The sequence below is a fragment of the Furipterus horrens genome, unplaced genomic scaffold (genome assembly GCF_987537825.1).
Source record: "Furipterus horrens unplaced genomic scaffold, mFurHor1.1.pri manual_scaffold_4, whole genome shotgun sequence".
Taxonomy (NCBI): domain Eukaryota; kingdom Metazoa; phylum Chordata; class Mammalia; order Chiroptera; family Furipteridae; genus Furipterus; species Furipterus horrens.
In genome coordinates, this window is record NW_028327174.1 from 49401251 (window position 1) to 49416576 (window position 15326).

General features: G+C 38.7%; 2 protein-coding genes across 2 annotated transcripts; both read left to right on the plus strand.

Annotated features, from left to right (window-relative positions):
* The first annotated feature begins 1191 nt into the window (after window positions 1-1191).
* LOC150011671 (olfactory receptor 8S1-like) lies at window positions 1192-2121 on the plus strand. Its single transcript, XM_090275122.1, has one exon. The coding sequence runs from the start codon at window positions 1192-1194 to the stop codon at window positions 2119-2121; it is 930 nt and encodes a 309-aa protein (XP_090131248.1).
* Window positions 2122-12512: 10391 nt separating this feature from the next.
* Window positions 12513-15080, plus strand: OR5BS1 (olfactory receptor family 5 subfamily BS member 1). Its single transcript, XM_090275123.1, has 2 exons — window positions 12513-13285; window positions 14918-15080. Exons 1-2 carry the CDS (start codon window positions 12513-12515, stop codon window positions 15078-15080), a joined length of 936 nt encoding a protein of 311 aa, XP_090131249.1.
* The last annotated feature ends 246 nt before the right edge of the window (window positions 15081-15326 follow it).

Genomic DNA, 15326 nt, shown 5'->3' on the forward strand with positions numbered 1-15326 from the left:
ATGATTGAATGTTGTGGTTTTAAGCAACCTTCTTGATATGGACAAAAATGAGCTAGTATATGTGATCTGCCCCCTGTGGCTCAGGGTTCAGTAGGTGCTGTTACTTATTGTTTAAGTCTTCCTCCAATCCTTTGCAACTAGAAGACGAACTGGACACTCTTCTGCATTTATTTTTCTTTCCAGTCTCCTGATCGGTTAGTTTGCTTTTGAAACTGGAATTTAAGTTGGAGAAATTTTTCAAGGAGAGGCCCTACATAGCCTGTCTTATTTGTTCTTTCCTTCCCATTCTTTCTACATTTAACAAATTTGGGTTAAGGACTCATCACATGCTTCACACTGCAAGGTGTGTTCACAATATTCAAAATAACATAGAGTTTAATTCCTATCTTCAAGGAACATGTAGTTTAACTGAAAAAGAAAAGAAAAACACCTATTATTTTTTATTATTATAATATTTACTATAATTGACATATTTATTATTAATTTATAGGTAGATGTTACATATGTGTGTACTTCTTTCACTATTTTTTCCCAGGTTCCAGCTTGTCTCTTCTCTCTTAATTGTTTCTTTTGATGAGCAATTCAGTTTTGTTTTACCTTTGTTATCTTTTATTTTTTACAAAAAAATAAGTTTAGCTATTTCTTCCCTATATTGACTCTCCAACACACACAGCTTTCAAAGTTGATTTTAAGATTAAACATTTCAAATGTATGAAATATAATAATGAGAAAAGTAACGCACATAATACATAATTTAGTAGTAAGAAACTATTACAGAGTTTTGACTTGGAAGTGAAAGACTGAAACTAAGAAGAACAAGAAGGATTAGAACATATTCTGCAGAAAGTTAGCTCTTGACAAAAATGTTATAGAACAAAATTGACAACTCAATTTAAGGAAATAAAAAATTATTCAAGGGTCAGATCTGAAAAAAAAAAGTAAATTTCTGTAGAGTTTTTGTAAAAAAAAGAACAACAAATAGAAGGAGCACAGTAAGTTCAGGACTTGTGTATCTGGGATATGAACAAAAAGGGAAGGGCATACTTCAAGGGACACCGTGAGAGTTATCAGACAACTATAGCAATAATGAGAAGTTGTAAAAAAGTATGGGTTGAAATTCTGGGCTGTCAGAGAAGGCAGTTAATGCTTCATTCCTCTTTCTCTTTTCTTCCAAAGGGCTATCATCTTTCAATGGCCTTGAGAAACCACAGCACAATCACTGAGTTCCTCCTCCTTGGGCTGCCTGCTGATCATCACAGCCAGGTCCTCCTCTTTGTGCTTTTCCTGGTAATTTACCTCCTGACTCTGTCAGGGAACCTATTGATTATCCTGGTGATCAGGGCCAGTTCTCACCTTCACACCCCCATGTACTTCTTCTTGAGTCATCTCTCCTTCCTGGATCTCTGTTACTCTTCAGTCACTGTACCCAAGATGTTAGAGAACCTCCTGTCTAAGAAAAAAACCATCTCTGTAGAGGACTGTTTGACCCAGGCCTTCTTTGTGTTTGACTCTGGGGGAACAGAGATCTGCCTCCTTGCAGTGATGGCCTACGACCGCTATGCTGCCATCTGCCACCCTCTACTCTATGGTCAGATGATGAGCAATGAGCTGTGTGTGGGGCTGGTGTGGGGATCTTGGTGCCTGGCCTTTTTGGATGCTCTCCTCAACACCCTACTGGCTTGGAATTTAGACTTCTGTGAGACTCGAGTCATCTCCAACTTCATTTGTGAGATCCCTTCTCTGTTCCCCCTATCCTGCTCCAATAGCTTCAGTAACTTTGCTGTCCTGCTCTGCTGTGTCTTCCTTCATGCCTTTGGGACATTCCTACTGGTTTTCTACTCTTATGTCTGCATTGTTTCCACCATCCTGAGCATCACCTCCTCCTCAGGCAGAAGCAAGGCCTTCTCCACCTGCTCCTCCCACCTCACTGCAGTGACCTTGTTCTATGGTTCAGGTTTCCTTCGCTATCTTATGCCCACCTCAGGTTCTCCGTGGGAGTTGGTTTTCTCCGTGCAGTACAGTGTGGTCACTCCTTTAGTGAATCCCCTTGTCTATAGCTTAAAGAACAAAGAAGTAAAAGAAGGTTTGAAAAACATGTTGCAAAAAAAGTTTACATCTTAGGTAGCAGAGAACAGGTGGAGGATGATTGAGAAACCAGGCTCAATTGCAGCAAGATATCTAAGTAATAGATACTAAGGAAAAATGTCATTTCCTCATAATATCAGATATGACAAGCTATCTTGTAAAGCCTCTTTCTTGGAAATGCACACAAAAAATTGCAGCAAATTGCTTACTTTGGTTTGTATTTTATCTTTCTCAGTGGCAAAAGAAACTATATCAGAGAATTATTGCAATCCAAATAATTTGGTTGCAGACATAGAGGTATATTATTTCTTCTGTTTGTGAAATATTAACAAAATCCTCAGCATGGGGAAAACTGTTTATGTCCTGAATGCTCACCTAGATCTCTATAGGTATGAACTTAGAGTTAAAGCTTTGCTTCAAAGTAAAACACCAAGGTGTCTGAAGGAAGAAAGACATAGGCTTGAGATTCAGGGAGGAGTGAGTGGAGGATGGGTTAAAGATGAGCTTTTACTAAAAAGGGTCTTAGAGGTAAGGCAGATGCAGCTTAGGTGTCTGAGAGAGGAAGTCAGCTTGTCGGGCTACAGTCCAGGCTGACAGAAACCTTCCACAAGCCCTGTGAAGCATTATCTGCTATGTGGCAAATGTGGAGAATTCTAGTCATTCTAGGGTGCTACAGAAGCCCTCTTTATTCCCCCTTCTAGGTTTTACTGTTGGCACGGAAGAAGTCTGGTAAAGCTTGTTCTGAGGAAAGTGATGAGGTTTAGAATAGACGTGCATGGAGTAGAGAGGATCCCAGGTGGGAGTTTCCTGAGACACAAAACGATGGTCATAGAGAAGACCAATCAAAGGAACTGCATAAAGCCACTTACCAACGCATTGTAGACAACTACATAAAACTGTTTGCTAAAGCATCTTAGAAATCCAACTGTAAAGCCATACAGACACTGTAATTTATCCTGAATATCTTAAATGAAGATGCATTTAATACTAAGGTGTTAGAATGGAGGGGTTCCTATAGAAGCAAAAAAGAGAAAATTATACCAACCCTAGCCTGAAGCTGATGATTCTACATTGGCTGCTGTGCTGCTGGGGGCATCAGCACCAGGACCACATAGGAAAGGAGCTGCAGATGATACTAGGCTACTGAAGAGGAGCTGTACCTGCCCCACAGAGCTACTGGCTGAGGTATTCACTGCCCCAGTGAAAGCAAAGGAATGCAGGCAAGGGACACACGTAATTTCTGTAACTCTACTCTAAGGCAAACTAGTGCAATTTGGGGCTCTAAGAGACCTGTGGGGTTTTTTTCTCCAAACTGGGAACTTCGGAAATTACTAGGCAGCCTTCAGAAGGGGGTTGCTTAAAGCACCCTCTTCCTTTTTTGTACACCTCTCACTTGTGGTGTTTCTATTCCCACCAAGGCCCTGCCCTGGCTTTTTCATTGACCCAGCAAATTCACCTAAGGTTTTGTTTGCTATTTTTTATTCTTCTTTTTTTTTTTTTTAAGAAAATTTGGCTAAAGCAATTTTGTCTTATAATTATCTCTACTAACAAAACATTTACAAAATATCTATTGTTATCTAATTTCAGAACTTCATACAAGATAGACCTCTTCCAGCTCCTTCCAATATTTTGCCCTCCTTTGGATCTGTTTTCTACATGGGCAATTTCAAAAGTTTTCAGCCAACTTGCCTTTTTCTATTTAATGGCATTTTAAGAGGGGTACTTATCAAATGTTTATTTTTTAGTATTTAATTCATTAAAGTCACAGAGTGTAAGAACTCATAACTGCTTTTAGATATTTTCTATTTGCATTTTCACAATACATAGATTTATGAAGCAAGTCAACAGTTATTTGTTATTTTTCATATTACAGACAAGATTGAAAATATTTCATGGATACTGCTAAGCAGTTTAAATCATGTTTTACTATTGACTATGTTGAAATCATAAGTATTATAGATTCCTGTAAAATATGAATATTTTTCTTTAAATATTTTTAACTAGAAATTATTAAAATACAGAAGCATTGTTATACACACAGTGAAAACCACTATTAACATTTAGGTGTACCTCGGTCCAGTTTTTCCATGAGAAATATCCTTAGGGTGCATTCTTATACATAACTGGGATTATAATTTATAAGAAATATTGTTTCTGCCCTTTTACTTATCATAAAATAAACATTCTGCATTTTCAGTAACATTTTAGTCTGTATTATATTTTATCAAGAACAAAAAAAGCTACAATTTACTTAACAATTCCCCTACTACTAAACACTTGCAATGTTTCCCCATTTCATTCAATCATTCATCCAGCAATTGTTCCAAAGAGTTTCCCCTAGTCCTTCCCCCTTTTTTCTGTCTCTTTCTCTCTTTCTTTCTTCCTTCCTTTCCTTCTTTTTTTTCTTTCCTGACTTTTTAATTCTTTTCCATTTGTTCCTTGCTTTAATTTCTATTTTTTATTAAATTTATTGGGCTGACATTGGTTAATAAGATTACACAGGTTTCAAGTGTACAGTTCTGTACATCATCTGTGTATTGCATTGTGTGTTCACCACCCAAAGTCAAAAAATTAAACTACACTTGCAACTTTGCATTAATATTACTTTCAAATATCCTTGAGATTCACTGTATAAATTCCAGATATGTCCAAATTCGGGTATCTACATACCAAAAAAGAAAAAGAAACACCTCCTGACTGTTTATTCTGGTTTGAATTTGGGACTGAGACCTTGATGTGGAATATGCCCTGCCTGCTCACCCAATGGCATGCCCCAGAGCAGGTCACAGCCCTCTCACAGAGCACTGGGCTTTGATTATCAGTCACCTGTCTTTTGCATATGCAGCTCCTTTTCTCCACCCCCGGCTTTCTCTTTCTCTCTCTCTCTCTCTCTCTAAACATACATATATCACAAACCTTAAGCTTGATTTCCTCATTTGAGGCTATTTAGCAGGGTGACAAGAAGCAGATTTTGAAGTCTTATGTTATAAATGTGAATCCTGACTTCACCACTTAATAACTTTGTAAACTTGGACCAAATATTCCACTGTGCTTCAAGCTCCTCATCTGTAAAACAAGGGTAATAAGAGGTTCTGGCTCATAGACTTGTTGTGGGATATTAGTCATCATATCTAAACATGTAGAACAATACCTGGAATTTGGTAAGATTAATAAACATTGACTTTTACTTTATTATTGCTCTGGTCTCTCTTTTAAAATTTTGAAAACATATCCGTTTTTAGCATTAATGCACATCTAAATATTCTTCAATCTGCCTAATGCTCTCACCATTCCAACAATAGCTCACAAGTCTAAAATCCAGCGGGTATTTTGCATTCTAATCCTGCAGTCACACTGCTGCTTTTGTCACTGTCGATCAGTCCCCAACACCATCTCTTCCCTTAGCTTTTGTGACCAGCATTCAAATGTTTCCCTTAAAACCTCTCTGATCACTGATACAAATGATTATTAAAATATTCATCTGAAAGATGTTTATGAATTCAAATTGTGTAGGCAAAGGAAAATAACCTGAAGGTCAGTTAATCAGTGCACAGCTTCCCTTCGCTTTCCAAATGTGACATACTGAGACTAAGCATATGAGGGATGTTGCAAATCACTTTGTCTCCCCTCAAATCACACCAGACACCTGAAAGTTTTCCTCAGAGTCAAAGCCTCAACTCAGAAGTTCCAAATGCTAGTACTAAATAGAATTCCCTGAGCTTTTAAAAAATTCTGGTGTGTGTGTGTGAGTGAGAGAGAGAGGGAGAGTGTGTCTAAACTTGGACATCAAGCTGTGACTCCAGAGAATAAGGGACATTGGCCCCTCCATCCCTCCATCTCCTGGGCTGCCAGGCTTAGCCAGCCAATTACTGAATGCCCAATTCATACCTGCCCTTCTGAAGGATTGCATCTGGGAATCACTCACTTCATGAATTCTCCAGCACAGTGGTTAGAGTCAGAGAGGAAATTAAAAAGAGGGATGTCCAAGTGTTTGAGTTTAAGGCCATTGGAGAGAAAGCCTCAAACCTTTTGTTGAGGGTTTCAAAATCCTAGTGGCTAGTGGAAGAGAAAAGCAGGACCAAGCCAGAGCTCAGAGGAAGCTTCTAGGGTAAGCATTTGTGATGCTCTTCTTGTGATTTAGCAAGAAAAATAAGTCTTCTGAAGTTCCTGTAATTGAGTTATAGAACTACTGGTCCTCATGAACACAGAGACCTCTTAGGAAGTCTTTTGAGCCACAAAAAGCCCATAGCTCCGTAATGTCTCCTGTGATTCTCCGAAGTTCCCTTCTCGCTGTTCTGACAACTACTTTTCCTCTCCTCATGTGATCTCTTTCTGACTCTGAGATCACCCTTGGTCTTTTCACTCTTGGTTTTCTCATAGACTTTATTTGTGTGGGAGACTGAGCCCCCAAATCTAAGCAGACTCTCCTTTTTTTCATGCACTGAAACCTATGTTCCCCTCTCTGAGCAGCTACTTGGGAAAAACTCTCTGGCCTCTGTGACTTAGGCTGGAAAATGAGAATGGAGATTTCATGTATGCTGGGTTCACTCTGCACTAGCCTAGGTCCTAAGAGTGCAATGAAAGCAAGGTACAGCAGCTAGGTTAACAGTCATGGGAGGAATGGAAAGGAGTATATGAGAGTAGATGGTAAAGTTTTGGTCCTTTCTAAGTCCCAGTCACATGCACCATAGAAAGTTTACTTTGCTGCTACTCAACTCTCTCCATCTTCAAAATTAATCAAACTAATACAGATGCTGAAGTACATGGGAAAAAGACAGAAGCCAAGAAAATTTTAAGGAAAAGTTTAAATTCCATGATGTTATTATTTCATATTCACCTAGTTTCATTCCTTATATTTTTTAATCTGCATGATATCTCTCATCTCTTGTACACATGAATTCCTTTTTCACTGTCCACTTGTGTTTAAAATCTGAGTTAGTTTGTAATTCATTGTTTTTGGTTATAAATTATACATTTTTAAAACATTTTTTGCCCTCACTGGTGTGGCTCAGTGGATTGAGTGCCTACCTGTGAACCAAAAGATTGCTGGTTCAATTCCCAATGAGAGTGCATGGCCTGGGTTGTGGGTCAGGTCCCCTCAGCTGGGGAGGTGTGAGAGGCAACCGATTGATGTACTTCTTGGACACTGATATTTCTTTCCCTCTCTTTCTCCCTCCCTTCCCCTCTCTCTAAAAATAAATAAATATTTTTCAAAATTTAAAAAATTAAACATTTTTGATAAATATAAACTTTATTTCCAGCATCATTTCAAATCCTTAAAAGACATTTCCCCTAAATTTTCATGTAAATGTGCTCTATGTTTTTAGTAATTTCCTTTTCATATAGTTAGGTAAGGGTTTATGAAATATGCAGTATGTGTTATATGAGTTACCAATTTGTATTTCCTGGGAAATTTTTCCATATTATTTATGAAATTCCTCAAAATTGATTGTGTTTTAAAATATGATAACTTGTACTCATTCAGTGTAATTTTCTGTATAGCAATAATGAGAATAATAGGACATGTATATAACTAATAAAGAACTTTAAGTTCCATTTTAATTTATTTTTTCTTATAGAAAACATACTGAATCATGTACTAATTCATAACATATGTATTTCCAAATTTTTAAATTTATAATTAGGAAGCACATGTGTTAAGGAAAAGATGATGATTATCAAAAAATAATTTCACCATTCATGTTTAGGTATATTTTCTTCTCATGCCTCCTGTACATAAAGATTTTAATGCAATCCCAACTCCATGGTATACATACATGGAACTGTTGGGGTTTTTTACCATTCACTTAATTCAACTGGGCTGTGTGATCTCCATTTCCTATTGTTTAAAGAGATATTAGGCAGTTCACACATCTATCTCTTTCGCTTGCAGGCATTTCCTATTTTTGTGTGTTTTTCTTGGGATCCCATTCATTTGGATTCTACAAAAGGAAAGCAATCTTTCCTTCACCATGAGAAGATAAGGAAATGGGTTCTCACCACTGACACTAAAGTCCCAATTAAGCCAATGAAATTAACACCCTCCCCTCTTTGTTACAATCCCAAACATTTTATATAGCCAGGGAAGGAGGGAATTGGTGATAACTAATGGTAGCATCACAGATTCTGCTATCCTTGAAAAGGGTGTCTGATGCCATTATTGATAGTTATTATCAAATGTAGGGTATGTATGTTGTAGGAATATAAATTTGTTCAGCAACTATGGAAAACAATAGGGAGATTCCTCAAAAAGTTAAAAATAAAACTATCATACAGCCCAGCGATTCCACTCCTGGATTTATACCCAAAGGAAATGAATACAAGGTATTCAAGAGATATGAGATATATGGACTCCCATGTTTATTGCAGCATTATTCACAATAGGCAAGGTATGAAAATAACCTAAGCACCCATCAACAGGAGAATGGATAAAGAATGTGTGGTATACAATTAATAATGTGGTATACAATGGAATATTATTTAGCCATGAGAAAGGACATCCTGCCACTGGCAACAACATGATGGATCTTGACCACATTATGCTAAGTGAGATAAGTAGGCAAAAGACAAGTAATGAATGATATCACTTATATGTAGAATCTAAAAAAGCCACACGCATAAAAATAGAGACTAAAATGGTGGTTACCAGCAGATGGGATGTGGGGAAATAGGACAGATGTTGTTTAAAGGTGAAAACTTGCAACAAGTAGTAAATAAGTCCCAGAGCTCTAATGCACAATTCAGTGAATATAGACAACAATACTGTATTATAATTATAAAACTTACCAAGAGACTAGAACTTAAATATTTTAACTGTGGATGGAAAAAAGGGCCACATACTAAACATGACAAGCTCAGAGGAGGCCTGCATGGTGGCCTTACCAACTCAGAGAGCAAAAGTAACCACATGGGATGGTATTAACATAAAAATTTCTAACTAAAAGCAAGTCACTGTAGGTGGTCACATCCTAGGCCTATAGCTTCCTTAACAGAGGTCAATCTTTGCCTCAAGTGAACCTATCTATTGTCTTTTTGCATCTTAAGTAACATACCTTTGAAATGTCAGAGTAATCTCTTTCTAGACCCCTGAAGGCACAACCACAGGCACCAGAGCAGGAGACCACAGAGTCCCTCATTGTTATCTTGTTCCCCAGTACCAGCTCTATGTGCTATAAATGCTCATTAACTATTCTGTACCCACCAACGTAAAAGTATGTGTCTCTCCCTTTTGCTTCTTATTCAACCTCTGCTTTGCTTTCTCCTGCCCCCAGAACCTACCCTTCTTACATCACCTCCTTTTATTCTAATATACAAAATAAGCTGCAAGACTACCGTGCTCTGGAGCATTTTTCTCAATTCATTGAGATTTTGCTTCCTGGCAATTGTCATCAATTTGCTTAAATAAACTCAAAAAAATTCTCTATCAGTTTGGACGTTTCTTACATGGACATAACCACTAAAAACTGACAATTATTTAATGTGCTGGAGGTACTAGTTATCACTACAATGGCAAACATATTGCAATATATAAATGTTGGATCTTCACAGTTGTAGTTTATGAAAAGAGAACAAATCAAAAGCAAAACCTTTGGAATAGTCAAAGTGGTACTCCAGTTGTCTTTAATGATATGACCACTGACTATTGATGCTGCAGGTAGAGTCTGGTGCAGAAAGTAACCTTTGATGACTTACATGGATAATGGGATGAAAATGTGATATCCAGGAAAAGCACACCACTTACATATACTTTCTACTTCTGTATAAGTTTAAATTTGTCTATAATTAAAAGGTTTTGCCAAAATTAAAATTTTGTTTTGACGTTTTTAACCTATTTGGATTTTATTTGAACTGTAGTAAATGAAATAATTACTTTTGGATGACATGATGGATTTTTATTTTCTTATTTTATCATTAAAATATTTTTAATAACTTTTTCATTTTAAAAATAACTTCAATATCGTTTTTATTTTTGTCTCTTCATTATCTTATTTTCATAATCACAAATGTAAATTTAAAACATAAGAAAATGGGAAGGAAGGGGAAGACAGAGGGAGGGAGGAAGAGAGGAAGGGAGGGAGGCAGGCAATGAGGGAGGGAGGGAATTTTAACCATTAGGACTAGAAAACCTTGGAGCTCTATATTTTTATATTTAGAAATTGTTGGCCACACTAGGGTCCCCCTTATATGAGGCAACCCACTGAAATAAGACTGATACAGAGGAGGAAGAGTTAGCCCTAGAGAACCCATTCAGATTCAGGGCAGGCCCTTTGCTTAAGGGCCTCTCCAGGGATCTCTCTCACTCTCTAGGTCTTGCCAGGATCAAGTCCCTCTGGCCGTTGTTGTTTGGGCAGCAGAATCAAAAAGGCTTCCCAATAGACAGAAAAACTACAGGGATAATTCCCTGCTCAGAATTTCCATCCCTGCATCTTCTAAAGGAAGGACAAAGTCAAGGAAGTCACAGAGCTCTAACCATATCTGTGGCTTTTTCGCCAGTGTTGGAACAGATAACATTCAGGGATCCTTCATTGAGAGCATCTCCTATTGGCCTAGGGAGTCAAGGTAAAGAGAAACCTCCTTCTTATTGAAAACCCACCTTCTCCTAAAACTGTCCACTCTGGAAACCTGTGAATGAACAGCCGTGAATAGAAATTAGATCCTCATTTACTATCAAGGAGGAAGAGGTGACCAGTTTACCTTCCTCTAATCTAGACTCAATCCTATAACTGTCCATTTTACCAGGTGTTCTGGGTGTTCTTTTATATCTTATCTCTCCTTTTATCGTGTGTTTGGGTTTTTTTGTTTGTTTGTTTGTTATTTGTTTGTTTGTTTTAACCATCCCTGCAATGCAAAGAAGATGGTCCAAGTTTTACTTGATTTTATACAAATCTGCTGGTACCAGTCAGAGAATAATAACCCAGTCTTTATGGACTCTTATGTTAAGGCCCGAGATTATGGGGTAAACAATGGTCATTATAGATTCACAGAAACCCTGGAATGGGAAGGCCTTGGATAACTGGTGTGCACAGCACTTACTTCCATTTTGAGGATTTCTTCCTGGGCTTCCATGAAACGAGCAAGCACCCTTGTGTGCCACTTCTGCTTGGGTTGGCACAGAAGAGGAGGAGTTTCCACTTAATATCATAAATACCCAAGGAAGAGCATTCCACAATCTTTAGGATTTCTAAGCTGAAATGGACTTTAGAAACTGTATGAGCCTCCCAGACTGTTTTTCCTTTTTTTTTAAAGTATATTATATTGATTATGCTCTTAGAGTTGTCCCAATTTTTCCCTCTTTGCTTCCCTCTGCTTGGTTCTCCCATCCCCTCCAGCAATCCCCCACTTAGTTCATGTCCACAGGTCATGCATATAAGTTGTTTGGCTTCTTTCTTTCCTATACTATTCTTAACTTCCCCCTGTCTATTTTGTACCTACCAATTGTGCTTCTTAATCCCTGCACCATTTCCCCCATCCTTCCCCTTCCCCCTCCCAGCTGATAACCCTCCATATGATCTCAATACCTATGATTCTGTTTCTCTTCTGTCTGTTTGCTTACTTTGTTTTTGTTCTTTAGATTCAGTGGTTGATAGTTATGAGTTTGTTGTCATTCTAATGTACATAGTTTTGATCTTCTTTTTGTCCTTAAATAAGTGTCTTTAATTTTTCATATAATAAGGACTTGGTGATGATGAACTCCTTTAGCTTTACCTTGTCTGGGAAGCACTTTATCTGCCCTTCCATTCTAAATTATAACTTTGCTGGATAGAGTAATCTAGATTGTATGTAGGCCCTTGATTTTCATCACTGTGAATACTTCTTACCAGTCCCTTCTTGCCTGCAAATTTTCTTCTGAGAAATCAGCTGACAGTCTTATGGGAACTCCTTTGTAGGCAACTCTGCTTTTCTCTTGCTGCTTTGAAGAGTCTCTCTTTGTGTTTAAACTTTGCCATTTAATTATGATGTGTCTTGGTGTGGTCCTCTTTGTGTTCAACTCCTTTGGGACTCTCTGTGCTCCCTAGACTTATATGTCTATTTCCTTCACCAAATGAGGGAAGTTTCCTTTCATTATTTTTTCAAATAAGTTTTCAATTTTTTGCTCTTCTCCTTCCTCTCTGGCATCCCGATGATTCAAATGTTGGCACCTTTGGAGACGTCCCAGTCTGGATAATCTCTGTTCTCTTCCCTTCCTAGGTCTGATTCTCTACACACTTTCTTCCCACCTCTCCACCTGAGCCAATAGGTTTCTGCCTTAAGCTGGGAAGAGCTGATGAGGTCTGACATGGCAACTTTGCCTTTGCTGCATGATCTGTTCTGGGTTCGCCATGAAGCTTTACTCACAATGCCTCCTCTCCAGGCATGTTCTGAGACTGATTACCTTTTTGAGCATTTTTTTTCATTTTTGTCCCTCTAAAGGAAAACTTGACTGCTCCATGGAAATTGGCAACATAACCACAGTCACTGCGTTTGTTCTCCTAGGACTATCCAACAACCCTCAGATCCAGGTGGTACTCTTTGTACTCTTCCTGGTGATTTACCTCCTGACCCTTACAGAGAACCTGCTAATGCTGCTATTGATCAGAGCTGATTCCCACCTCCACAGTCCCATGTACTTCTTCCTGAGTCACCTCTCCTTCCTGGATGCTTTCTATTCCTCAATTGTTGTGCCTAAACTGCTAGAGAACCTTCTTTCCAAGTGGAAAACTATATCCCTTCCTGAGTGTTTCACCCAGATTTCCTTGGTCATATTTTCTGGAGCCACTGAAGCTTGCCTCCTTTCAGTCATGGCCTACGACCGGTTCCAAGCTGTGTGCCACCCACTGTTGTACATGGTGGCTATGGACAGGAAGGTATGTATTGGCCTGGTGGGAGCTTCCTGGGCCATAGGAATTACAGCTTGCCTAGTAAACACCCTTCTCTTGGTGCAACAGCACTTCTGTGGCCCCAACCGCATCTGCAGTTTTGTCTGTGAGCTTCCTCCAGTGCTCCTGTTGACCTGTTCTGACTCCTACATTAGCAAAGCCGTCATCCTGACAACCACGGTGGTCCTGGGCACTAGTACCTTTGTCCTATTGCTGGGTTCCTACACCCGTATCATCATGACGGCCCTGGGCATTAGCTCCGCCACAGGTCGGAGCAAGATCTTCTCCACCTGCTCTTCTCATGTTTTTGTGGTCACCATCTTTTATGGTTCAGGAGTTTTCAGGTATGTCATACTATATCTCCTGAAAGTAAACATAGGATATTCCTCATGCTAAGTGGCCTTGGTCTATAGAACAGAATGTTGCAAAGAAGCAGGACAATAATTGTGGTGGAATTGAGAAGGCTGGGTTCTAGTTTTGGCTCTGCTACAGACTAAGTGTGTGAATTACAAAAAATCTATTTTCTTTTTGAGACCTCAGTGGTTTACTCTCAAAAATGAGCTTATACAAGAACTAAAAATGTTCTTACTTTTTAACCTATGATTTGGGAGTCCTCATAAGGGAAATCAGGGAGCCTTTAGTAGATTTTTATTCAGTGCAAGACAAAAATGAAGTATATTATCTTTGAAATAGGTTCCATCTTTCCTGCTGGAAGACAATGTCTCCAAAGCCTATTTATATTATGACTGTCTGTTAGGCACCTACAAGACACCCGCTGCTTTACATGATCAATTTTAGTATGTATCATGCTACAAGAGAAATATTAACCCCATTTTCAGGTAAGGAACCTGAGTTTCAGGAATGACAGGTAATTTCTTGAAGATCCCAGATCAAGCTAGTAATGGAGGCATAATTTAAAACAAGTGTCATTGGCTTCAAACCTCATGCTCTTCTCTACCATACTCCTCTCAAACAGCTCCAGCTGATGAGTCCTCACTTACTAGGAGACATAATAGTTACGGTCTGTGTTCTCCATAAGTAAAATGGAGGTGGATTTGCACAAATTGCTCCATATTTTTTTCACCTGCTTGTGACTTGGAGAGAAGCCAGGGGTGGAAAAGAATGATTAAAAATGGTCTAGGAAAGCTCACCTGAGCCTGTGAAAAAAAATCTCCTCATCTCTCTCTGTCTCGGTTTCCCCATATGCCATAAGGGGACAGAATTGTTCGGAGAGATAGATTAGCTGGTGAATATCTTTTTTAACCAAGCACAGCAGAACCCACAAAGAACATTTCAATGATGGTGGTACCACTGCTAAAAACAAAAACAAACAAAGAAAAAAACATGTTATGCTTCTTTAGGAAATACTCCCAGTGGCATTTAACAAGATGCATCCAAAATTTTAACCTTATTATCATATTTGGATTCATAGATTGTGCTTAAACACATTTTTATCCTTCACTTTATTTACCATCCTTGGCTTATTTTCTAAGCTAGAGGAAAATGCACCTAAAAATAAATGTTTGTTCCACTAAGCAGTATAAAAATAATGTGCTATGGTTCTGAGGGTAGCTCCCAGAGTTGGGAATTTTGGGAACAATGACAACTTTATTGGACTAAGCATACAGTTTTGCAAGGAACAATGATAACAGGATGAGAACATGTAGTTGTATACATAAGGAAAAGAAGATAAAATTCCTCATATTATCATCACAGCTAGTAAAGAAAGATGCTTTGAAGAGTATGAACTGCTATGGAAACACATGTAATTATTATTAGTTCTGCTATAACCTGTAGCATTAGATCTGCAGAACTTCCTTTTCCCTAGGGCAGCTTTTGTAATGTTCTGTATAAAATCACTCATGATTGGAGGCATTTGAAGGCAGAGTCTCTAGGATGGGATGGACAGCAGCTGCCAACAGTACTGTAGCCGTCGTCCTGAGCTCAGTTTATTTTTTTATGTAATTGCCTTCCAGATACATGTCTCCAGCATCCGGCTCAGTCCTGGAGCAAGTGCTCTCTGTGCAGTACAGTGTGGTGACCCCTCTGTTAAACCCCCTCATCTACAGTCTGAAGAACCAGGAGGTGAAGGCAGCTCTGAAAAGGGTGCTGGCCAGGAAGTTTAGGCTGACCTTTTAACCCAGGCCCCACTGCCTAACCAGGAGGAAAAGCTACAGGAAAGAAGATGAAGCAAGAAGAGCTGTCACCAATCAGCTATCTCAGCATTCATTCTTTTCCAAAACAAAAGCCTAAGTTCTTCTGACCCCAGTCAAGTGAGATGGGGAAGCTTCCACAAATCAAACAACATTCATCAACAGGGGGTCCAGTCACCACACAGAAAAATCGTTACAGCTTCCCTGGCCATTTCTACAACTATTGCTTTTT